This window comes from Gossypium raimondii, chromosome 5, assembly GCF_025698545.1.
Source record: "Gossypium raimondii isolate GPD5lz chromosome 5, ASM2569854v1, whole genome shotgun sequence".
In the NCBI taxonomy this organism is placed as follows: domain Eukaryota; kingdom Viridiplantae; phylum Streptophyta; class Magnoliopsida; order Malvales; family Malvaceae; genus Gossypium; species Gossypium raimondii.
This window is the reverse complement of record NC_068569.1, coordinates 18,973,107-18,984,067: the sequence shown is the minus strand read 5'-3', so window position 1 is coordinate 18,984,067 and position 10,961 is coordinate 18,973,107. Positions and strand designations below refer to the sequence as shown.

At 35.2% G+C, this 10,961-nt stretch overlaps 2 protein-coding genes across 2 annotated transcripts; one reads left to right on the top strand and one right to left on the bottom strand.

Moving 5' to 3' along the window:
* The first annotated feature begins 454 nt into the window (after positions 1–454).
* On the top strand, positions 455–5,023 carry LOC105769556 (putative pumilio homolog 8, chloroplastic). Its single transcript, XM_012590261.2, has 5 exons — positions 455–2,044; positions 2,169–2,331; positions 3,234–3,397; positions 4,129–4,384; positions 4,520–5,023. The coding sequence occupies exons 1-5, from the start codon at positions 819–821 to the stop codon at positions 4,622–4,624; spliced, it is 1,914 nt and encodes a 637-aa protein (XP_012445715.1). The 5' UTR covers positions 455–818; the 3' UTR covers positions 4,625–5,023.
* Positions 5,024–5,092: 69 nt separating this feature from the next.
* On the bottom strand, positions 5,093–7,262 carry LOC105769557 (annexin Gh1). Its single transcript, XM_012590262.2, has 5 exons — positions 7,093–7,262; positions 6,355–6,500; positions 6,025–6,243; positions 5,673–5,885; positions 5,093–5,555 (listed from the first exon to the last, which is right to left on the bottom strand). Exons 1-5 carry the CDS (start codon positions 7,166–7,168, stop codon positions 5,259–5,261), a joined length of 951 nt encoding a protein of 316 aa, XP_012445716.1. The 5' UTR covers positions 7,169–7,262; the 3' UTR covers positions 5,093–5,258.
* Positions 7,263–10,961: the final 3,699 nt, after the last annotated feature.

Below are 10,961 nucleotides of genomic sequence, written 5' to 3'. Positions count from 1 at the left end.
AAATACTTTTAACATAAGTTGCAATATCATTAATATTTGATATCACCTAAAATATTACAAAATATGATTATTTTTGTTATGTCGTGGTTTGAAGGTAGAGAAAATACAGCAAAAGTTTCCAACGTGAGAATCCATTTTGTTGGGCAACGACAGTTAGGATTAGGTTAGAAGAATAAGGGATCTGGTGCGGTTATCTCTATCGTATATATCTAAAAGGCCAAGTTTATGATCAAATCACGCTCTAATTTTTAACCCTTAGAGAGAATGTCCCAAATTTCAACAAATCCAATGACTAAAAAATTCTTTCACTCTTTGTTTTCACTGATAAAAAACTAAAATTGACTGTACAGGTTAGGTTAAAAACAAGTCAAATTAATCTGAGAAAATCAAGCATTCTGTTTTGCATTTCAAGATAGATACCGATGATTAAAGAAAAAACCGTAATTTAAATCTCCAAAGTGTTTTTTTTATCTTATTTTATTTTTATGTATCTATATATTTTCACAATGTAGTGCCTGCTCACCTACTGCAATGGAGTGAGCTTAAGCCATAACCAGTCCGTACGCCATTCCTTTTGTAACCGTCAATATACAAAAAGAACCCAATGTTTTTTTTTTTTTTTGAAAGAGAAAATCGTTGAAATAAAGATAGCCAAATCAACCAAAAGAACAATCGTCTACTGAAAAGGAAGCGTTTTTTTTTTTTTTGGTTTGTTTGTCCGGTGAGCTTTCTGTATCTGTTTCGTGTGAAAATATTCTCTCGTAATAAAAGTTTGATTCTTTGTTTGTTCCCTTTCTCTTTTGTGTGTGTATGTGAAGATGGTTGAAACGGGTGAGAAGAAGGAGAAGAAGAAGATGATGAATCAAGTTTCCCCTTCTCCTTCAAGCTCTTTCTCAAATGGGTTTTCTTCACATGAAGAAAGTTCGTCATTTGAAGACCAACAACAACAACAACTGCCCGAGTTTCATGATTATAGACTCTGGTTGGATTCTACCTCTTTACCCGATTTTCATTTCAGAAATACGAACGTGAATGAAGAAAGATCGGTCGAGGATGGTCTTGATTTGTGCGATAATCTATATCAAATGCATATTAGAAATGAAGAGATAGATAGTGACGGTTCTGCTGAAATGAGGAGATCTGAGAGCGACCCAAATGGTTTTGGCCTTGGTTTGGGTGATGTTTATTCTTATAATGCTGGAAAATATACTTCATATGAAGGTTTTAGCAAAGGGTTTCAATCTTCTCCACTACAAGTTTCAATGTATTTTGATGGTAATGATGTCATGAGGTCCACATTGCTTGGTTTGCAGGGAGGAAACGAAAAGGGTGATTCGTTGGGGCCTCAGAACATTGCTTATAATCATTCCAATGATTTGGCTTCAAAATGGAGTTGGCATAATAACCAAAGAAACTATCATTTGGAGCAGAGAATGGAACAGTGCAGGAGTTTTGATAATAGGGGTATTCCATTACAGAATACCTATTATCCTTTTGTTTTCTCAAAGCAAAGTGGGATGGATGGTAATGGAGGTAGAGGTGTCATTGATTCTTTGAGTGATCCTAGGTTCATGCACACTAAAATTCCTCTTGTGGAGGATCGCAGTGTCATCATTCAAGGAAGAGATTTGAAGTATGGTATTCAGAACTTGGGCCACGATTCATTCAAGCGTCATAAGAAAAAATCTTTCAAAAACCTTCTAGAGAAAAGCTCTAAACTTGATAAAAATCATGGAGAAAATGTAAGACTAATGCCAACTCCATATTCCCTGGCTGAGTTCCGAGGATGTATTAATTACATGGCTAAGGACCAGAATCATTGTCGCTTCTTGCAAAGGATATTTGATGAAGGAAGCTGTTTAGATGTTCAAATAATATTCAATGAAATTATTGATAATATTGTGGAACTTATGATGGATCCCTTTGGAAACTACCTTGTGCAAAAGTTGCTGGATGTATGTACTGAAGAACAAAGACTGCAGATTGTTCACATGGTCACAAAAGAATCAGGACAGCTAGTGAGGATTTCCTTAAACACATATGGGTAACTGCTTCATTATCATTGAATTCTTCATTCTATTTTCTGTTACTCGTATTCTTTGCCTTTTCTCTTCCTATATAATATGTATATATATTTGTTGCTAAACTGGTATACTGCTATATTTCAGTACTCGTGTAGTACAGAAGTTGATTGAGACTCTCAAATCCAGAGAAGAAGTTTCTCTTATCAAGTCAGCTCTTAAACCTGGAATTCTTGATCTTATCAAGGATCTCAATGGAAATCATGTTTTGCAGCGCTTCTTGCAATGCCTTGGTAATGAAGATAATAAGGTACAATGATGAGGGTGAATTAACTTACGAGGTTCAATACTTTTGCTCACGAATGACCCCAACCATGGACATTCTTCTTTTTTTTACATATATTAGGTTAATTAGACCACTACAGTCTCATTTCATCGTGTCAACCCACTATATGGTTTATCTCTAGTTAACTATTTGGACAGATCACAGATATATGCTTTTTTTTCATCTTGACAAGGTTTACTCAAGTCTTCTAAAGAAAATTATATGGTTATCTTGGATATCTTTATGCTATGGACTATTACCTATGCCTAGTGTCATGCCATGTTTCTCCTCTGGGTCATTGCAGGATATGTTTTTCGTTTTTGTGTGTGTATTTTGAGACATCGGTATATAATTTAACTCGTTGATGGTTAGATAAGCCTTGTGAACAGGAGAAAGATTTCTTGCAGGTACTAGCTTAATTACAGGTATTGGCATATTGCCAGTGCATGACAAGCAACTGACACAAATGCAAGGATCCAATTTGAAGGAATCTATTCTATCTTTCTGAATATTTATTATTATGAACAATTCTTTCCAAGGGAGGAAACAACCTTTAACAGGCTATGATGGGTTTGAGATAGATAGTAACTCATGATTCTTGAAGAGTTTTTGGTCCATTGGGAGAACTTTTAGCTTGCAATTTTACAGAATTGGTCAGGCTCTCTTGTTGTGGGTCATGAACCAAAAAACTAGAATTCAGTCATAATTGTTGGTACTAGAAGCATGCTTCTAATTCAAACTGTAGTTGGTGGGCATTGGTGCATTTCCTGTGTTAGGAATTCTATCTCTACTTTGATGCATTGCATTTTCTGATGTGTATATTTTCTTTTGCCAAGTTTGATTCTGAAACATTTTTGGTCCTTTGCTTCTGTTAATTACCAATGCAGATTATTTTTGATGCTGCTGCACAATTTTGCGTAGATATTGCCACTCATCGTCATGGATGCTGTGTGTTGCAACGCTGCATTGCTCATTCAAATGGGCAACATCGATATAACCTAATTACCCAAATTTCCCGAAATGGACTTCTACTTGCTCAAGATCCTTTTGGGTAATAAGATATTTTTTTGTTTGTTTGTTTCTTTCATCCTCTTTTATTGTTGGTTTTGATGACTAAGTTAGCTTATTGGAAACATTAATCCTGTTTATATTTACATCTTTGTCATGCTAATGGAATGTATGAATCATAAAAAAGCAGTTGCTTCTTATGTTAAAATGATTTTTTCATGCTAATGAATCATATCTTCAAACTAGTACTTACAAGTTACACCCTTGTGTAAGGTAAAAGTTCATGTATGTCAACTTAGTTCCTTATTTCCTTCCAAGTTTTCTGACTGATTGTTTATGTTTCTGAGAGACATTGATCCTCTATAATTACATCGGCCATTTCTGTTCTTTCTACATTATGTCAAATGAGCATGGGATGCATTCACTTGGTATTAAGAATAAAAATGACAAGTTAAGCTCCTATATCAAGCAGATTTTGCATTATCAATTATTAGTTCTTCCAATCTTTATTTGTCTTGTTTTCTGTAATGTACATATTAGGTTACCTAAATGGGAAAAAAAACCTTTAAAACAAGAATTTGGCAAACTTTAGAAGCAAATGCATCCTGTGAAACAAGTCTGATCTATCAACTCTATAGTAAAATAAGTTAACTAAAATCATAACTAGAGGAGAATTTCATCATGAAAAAAATATATTTTGAACTTCATTTTCTCCAAAGTTTTCTTTAATTTATTTATCTCTCTGATTGTAATATTCATTTTTCTCTGAAACAGAAACTATGTTGTTCAGTACATTATAGAGCTAAAGGTTCGCTCTGCTGTTGACAACTTACTTTCTCAGTTCAAAGGGCACTATGTTCACCTCTCAATGCAGAAATTTAGCAGTCATGTTGTCGAAAAATGCCTCAAGTATTTTGCAGAAAGCCGGTCGCAAATCATCCATGAGTTGATCTCTGTCGTACACTTTGAACAATTATTGCAAGACCCATTTGCCAACTATGTCATTCAATCTGCCTTAGCAGTAACTAAGGTATGGGTACTCGGATAATATTTTGATCAAAATTTGAATGAAATCTATCCTAGTATCTCTTTTCGTCTCTTGTATAAGTTAACTTTTGTCTGAAGAAGCATGATTTTCATCTCTAAACATTTTGTCTCAAAGCAGGGTTCCCTTCATGCTTCTCTAGTTGGAGCTGTCCGTCCCCACATGATCTTGCGTACCAGCCCATATTGCAAGAGAATATTCTCTAGGAACCTCCTGAAAAAGTGATGGAGTCACTCTGCCGCTGTTGTCGTGCTTCCAAATTTGCTAGCTGTTCACTACAAAGTAGTCAGTGTCCTTGGGTTACTAGATAATATAATGTACATGAAATTCTGGTGCCTGCTGTCGTGGTGGAAGGCTTTGCAGCATCAGCGGATTACCTTTGAGAGTCTTAAGGATGTAGAAGAAAATTTTGCTTCTAGTTTGTTCATTATGTAGTTTCAACTTGTATTATTTTGTTGTCTTTTTTAACCAAACTTGGGATGTCTGATATTTTGTCACGTTTAAGATTTGACTTTCGGGTATGCTTAGGAATATTGCAAATCAGATTTCTAAATTTCTCTTTGGGTTTTGCATATTTTCTTCTCGAATATGGAGATTCTTGAAAAGCATTATTGCATGATCCTAGGTTTTTTAAAAAAGATAGCGGCTTCTGCTTGATGCAAGATAGAATCAGTAGCCACACAAAAGAAAAGATAAAAAAAAGCCTCTTGTATATGGTTTTAAGTAGACTTCGAATTCTTGGATAACATATAACTCGCATTAGTACATAGAAAAACAGGAAAACCTCGTAACCACACTAGACCATTATAGTTTGGTCATAAACATTTATTCACCAGGAAATTGTCTCATGATATCAGATTCAATTCTCCACATGTCCTGCAAGTACCAGCAGCAATTTTTCATAGTCTCCATGAGTGTCCTTGACAATGGCACGAGTCAGTGGGACACTGTTCCTTCGCTGGTACTCATCTGCTATGATCTTTAGATCAACCTCAGCCCTAGTGCAAACAACTCTAGTAAGAGCTCCTTCATCCGTTCCTCGTCTATTGATTGCTAGGCGAAGAACCTTCTCAAAATACTTTTCCGGATAGACCAAGCACTTCACTGTGGACCTTAGTAGTGCAAGGAACTCATCCTTAGGATCAGCCTTCAAGTCCTGCAGATAGGAATCGAAGACCAAGGAAAACTTTGATAAGTAATTGGCTTCTAGTATAAAAGTAAAGATGCCTTGAAATACTCAAATACAAAACAGCCAAAATCCAACTTTGTTTACCTTGTTTATGTCATTTCCATATTCATTCTTGTAGTGATTCAGAGTTGCATTGATCTGTGCCTTGCTTCTTGTAGCCAAAACCCTTATGACATCGTCATCACTGTAAGCTTTGTCTGAAATTTTCTCATGAAGCAACTTCGCCTCTGTTTTCGCCAGAGTCATGTTCACCTCCTCTCCCTCATATCTGTATGAACTCACTAGAGGTAGGAGGAGCTGAAAGGAATAAAGACACATAAATAAGCAGGGCTAGTCAGAACAGAAAACAAATAATAAAAACTTCATTGACTCGCTAACATAATATACAAGACCTAGTTTAGTTTTTACAGATAACTTAAGCATCCATCTAATATACCTTACGGAAGTCGCCAGTCGTGTGATGAGCAACATCCTCTTCAAGCGACTTCTTATAACGAGCATGATAAGCCTGCCTTGCGTGAAGCAGTTGGTTGGCAGACCTTGTGCAGGCTATTTCCATAAGGACCTGATTGCTTGAAGTCCACCTTTTGGTGGCTTCATTAGCCAAAAGGGCATCACGTTCAGCAGGATCAAGAGCCCAAAGCAGAACCAGCCTCTGATAAGAACTCGGAAAGCGACCAAGGTTAGTCAGCATTCCAGGCCATAAAATAAAAATATGTAAAATAGTCTCTAGCAGTGAATAAAGCAATTGATTTTGCAAACTGACCTCAAAGTCATTCGAGAGCTCCTTGTCTAGTGCCTTGAGGAGATCCTCTCCATAGGTTTCAGCGTAGGTTTTTCGAATCAAGTTTCGTTGCTCGGCATTTCTGTGACCCAATATATCTATGATTAAGCCCTCATTAGTTCCCCATCCTGCAATGAAACATCAATCCAAGCTTTATATCAATGTGTGGAGAAACTGCCTCATAGAACGACGATAAAATAATTTAAGACAAAAACTCGGTCAGTTTAAAGTTGTTTGTAAGACATGCTATTATACTATGTTTACACATCAAAAGACTTGAAGTCTCTTAATACCAGAACAAAACCATATCATCATCAGATCATCAAAACTGATAAAAAAGTCAAGAAAAAGCATACCACTATAAGCCGCAGTATAAACAAAAAACACTAATCAGGCGTCATAAACCAAGGAACTTGCTTAACTAATAAAAGGCATTATCATTTGATGATCATCTTTTTCAGTTCTTCCACACAATCTTGACAGATCGTGGTAGATCATCGCAAGATCCACCCACCAGCACGGGAAAAAAGGAACTCTTTTGGTGTAAAAATGAAGACCATTTTCAATTACGAAATAAAATCAGAAAAAAGGTCGTTCATTATAGATCCTAGTGTAAAGAAGTTTGATCCGATCAATATTGTATGGAGAAGATCAAAGTAAACATAGTTAGATTAACATACGAGAGAAATGGTAAAGGGAAGAAACTGAAAGAGGAGAGACCTGAAAAGGCTTTTCTTAGTTGTTCACAATCTTCAGACACTGAAGGAACTGTCGTGGGCACTGTAAGAGTGGCCATTGCTTCTTCTTCCTTTATTTCTTTCTGAATCTGTATAGAAACGAGAGAGTGAATTTTGGACAGCGGAGCTTAAACTTAAGTAGACGTGTCTGTCCGGTCCGGAATGCCGCGTCCAAGTAAATTCCCAATTTTGCCACGTGAATGTTCTCGACGAAACTGCTACCTGTCTGTCTAGCTGTCACTGCCAAAAGTTGACCAATAATTACGGCCCACGTGAACGGAAATGACAATGTTGGGGATAGATATTTTTAGGGGGTAAGGTTAAGATGACGTGGTCGGTAATCACGCTGTTTCCGTTTCTTCAAAAAGAATGATTGTTATTTTATAATGATAAGATCTTTAAGAACAAAGCGGAGCCTTTTGTCTTCTTTAATCATTATTGTTTTCAGCTCTAAAGTTAATTATTCACCCTATATGCAGTTAATTTCAAAAACACCATCCTTTATAATTTTACATCCACCTATTTTACCTTTAGATTATGTCTATTGTATAAAAAATGTTGTTGCGTGGAAGTCCAGTAGAATGTTTTTGCTTGGTTCAGGAAGTTGAGCTTCAAGACCAAGAACCTCCCATAATGTCCTCGTAAGAAAATTGTCTTCTTTAGGAACACCATATACCGCACCATTTGATTTGATGGAGGTGGGATGAGTTTTAGAAGCTTGGCAGTGCCAAAAGTCCAGAGATATGAACCTCGTTATCCAAGTCCAGTAGAATGTTTTTGCTTGATATGTCAGGGTGGACTATAGGAGGGGAAAAATCATGATGCATATAGGATAAGGCATACAACACAACTTTCATGACATTTATCCTTTTGATCCACCCAAGCTTCATTGCTTTTCCTGTTTTCCTCGCTGTTTAGAAACTTCTCCAAGCGCCAGCCCTTGAACAACTCATTGGCCAAATAGCAGTATTGCATGTGCAAACAAAAACCATAAAGATTCTTAATGTTGCGATGTCGTTCATTGATCTCACTTGTAAAAGGCTTTTAGAGTGGTCATTCCATCTTCTGGTGATGTGTGGAGTCAATTAATAGCAAGAGCTTGACCAGTTGGAAGCTCAGCTTTGTATACACTTCCAAATCCTCGTACTCTGACACAATGTTTTGAGTGGATTCCTTTGGTTGCTTTAATGATGTCTGAATGCTCGATTTTTTCCATCGTAGCACCGTATTATGAAGAGATCTCCAGTATGTGCGTCTCTTGATTCGTTTTCCTTCTCCCTAGTTCTTGAAATACAAACAATGACAATAAAAGAGCTTCACTGCCAAAAAGAAGGACCAAGATCAATAGGATTTGGTTACTCTTTGTCAGTCGTCCATTTTGGCTCGTGGATGGGAAAGGCTGAAAACCAGTAGAATTCCCACACAAATCTTTGTTATTTCTCAATGTTCTAAATAGAGCCTCAATAAAGGCTTTAGAATTTGGAAATTAACCTTCAAACTGAATATAGGATATCTCAACAGACGTCAAACAAAACATGTTGTCAAAAGTAGATGCAATAGAACCAAAAAAATATGTTGTAGGAAATGTTTAATGTCTCCCAAGCATGGTTAATTTACAAAAATAATATAAAAAAATTAATTTTTGAAATGGGTTGGGATTAATTACGAAAATGATATTTTTTTTATAGCCCCTTCACTTTTTTTATAATAATTTTTTAAAAATTAATATTATTTTATTGGTGGCGTCTTTCTCATAGGCTGGTGACTCCTATTTGATAGGCGCTAAGTCAAATAAAAATAAAATTATATTATAAAAATTTACATTAATAAAAAATCACAAAACACTAAATTAAACACTAACAATTAATATAACCTAATCATAAATTACTAACAAAATAACTATAAAATTATTTTTTAAAAATTATATTACTAAAAATCACAAAATCCTAAACTAAACACTAACAATTTATAAACTAATCATAAATTACTAACAAAATAACTAACAATTTTTAAAAAGAATTTACATTACTAATAAGTCAAAAATACTACAATTTATATAACCTAATCATAAATTACTAACAAAATAACTATAAAATTATTTTTTTAAAATTACATTACTAAAAAATTACGAAACCCTAAATTAAACACTAACAATTTATAAACTAATCATAAATTACTAACAAAATAACTATAAAAATATTTTTTAAATATTTTATATTACTAAAAATCACAAAACACAAAACACTTACATAAATTACTAACAAAATAATTAATAAAATAATTTTACATTAATAAAAATCACAAAACACAAAACACTAACAAAATAACTAACAATTTATAACAAAATATTTTCAACCCGCATTTTGACCCGTTGACCATATTTTGACCTGTATAAATATATATATTTTTAAAAAATATTTTTTTATAAAAACATAAAAAAATATTTATTATGAAAAAGGTGGTGGCACCTATGAGAAAGGCTCCACCCAAAAAACATACTATTTTCGTAATTAAACCCACTAACACTCATTTCAGAAATTAATTTTTTTATATTATTTATATAAATTAACCTACATTGCAACTAAAACAAAAAATATGTTGCTGCAACATGCACAATTGCTGCAGCATGCATACAAGCCGTATGCACTCAACAAAATCATCGTAGTAGCATGCACTTTAATAAAAACATAACAGCAGCATTGTTCGCCATTTTCAGTAGATCCAGAGTTTGTATCAATTGTAATTTGCCAATCTCAGAGGGGGGTGTCTTCATTAAACTTGTTCATACTTAAATTCAAGCACTGTCGTAGTTGACTGGGAATTGAGTAGTACATTTCGTTTGCTGCAAGGCTAAGGCTTTGCATACCATAGAGTATCAGAATCCCTAGGGAAAAGTCACCAGATAACATGTTATCATCAAGCAAAAGGATGTTCAGTGATGTCAACCTTCCAAGGATGTTTAGAATCCCATGTAAAATGATTTATAGATATGTCAAGTATTTGTAGCTGATGTGCTCCCCCAAGGTTAGTTGGCATTCTTCTGAGACGCTATTATTGGCAAATCTCAAGCTTGTCAAATTGGAGGTATTGTTCCCATTTATCAGATAGCTCCCCAGACAAATGGTTATAACTTAAAATCAATGTACTTCAAGTTCAGATATGTGTCAAAACCTTCAGCTATGATTCCACTAAGTTGATTCTCTTCAAGCTTAAGTCTTGTTGAGCTGGTGCAATTTCCAAACTCTTTGGTATGGGGGCTATGAAATGGTTGGTTTCTACAGTAAGTTTCCCAAGCAATCCACCAAAGCATATATTTTCTGGTAAATTTCCAGTTAGTTATTTCTCAGCTAATCCAAAACTTTTGAAATGGGGTTTCCTATGGAATCAGGATTTGACCAGTGAGACTAATATTCCACAGCTGAAGCTGATAGAGAGACCTAAGCATTCTGATTCTGCGGGTATGGAGCCAGAGAGTTTGTTGCTCGAAAGCTAAAGAAATGCTAAACCGTCAAGTTTCCTAGGGATGCTACCATTAAGATGGTTCCTTGATAAACCAAACAAGCCAAGAGATCTTAGCATCCCAAGTTCTTCAGTGATGGAGCTGGGGAGTTCATTGACACCGAGATAGAGCTTAACCAAGTTGCTCAAATTCACCATAGAAGGGATATTACCGGAGAGTTTATTTTCATGTAAAAAGAGCTGAGAAAGTGACCTTAACTTCCCCATCTCTTGTGGAATGGTTCCACTTACGTTGTTATGATCCATTGCTAGATGGTCCAGAGTTGACAACAAGCATTGTTCAGATAGAATATTTCCATAAGAACCATTGTGGGCCAAATCAAGGAAGGAGAG

Bases quoted from the DNA above. Each gene is read 5' to 3' on its own strand.
- LOC105769556 (XM_012590261.2), top strand. From the start codon at position 819: ATGGTTGAAACGGGTGAGAAGAAGGAGAAGAAGAAGATGATGAATCAA. The intron at 2,045-2,168 runs GTAACTGCTTCA...GCTATATTTCAG, and splicing joins ATTTCCTTAAACACATATGG to TACTCGTGTAGTACAGAAGT. The intron at 3,398-4,128 runs GTAATAAGATAT...TCTCTGAAACAG, and splicing joins CTTGCTCAAGATCCTTTTGG to AAACTATGTTGTTCAGTACA.
- LOC105769557 (XM_012590262.2), bottom strand. From the start codon at position 7,168: ATGGCCACTCTTACAGTGCCCACGACAGTTCCTTCAGTGTCTGAAGAT. The intron at 6,501-7,092 runs GTCTCTCCTCTT...GTTTCATTGCAG, and splicing joins ACTAAGAAAAGCCTTTTCAG to GATGGGGAACTAATGAGGGC. The intron at 5,556-5,672 runs GTAAACAAAGTT...TCCTATCTGCAG, and splicing joins ATGGAAATGACATAAACAAG to GACTTGAAGGCTGATCCTAA.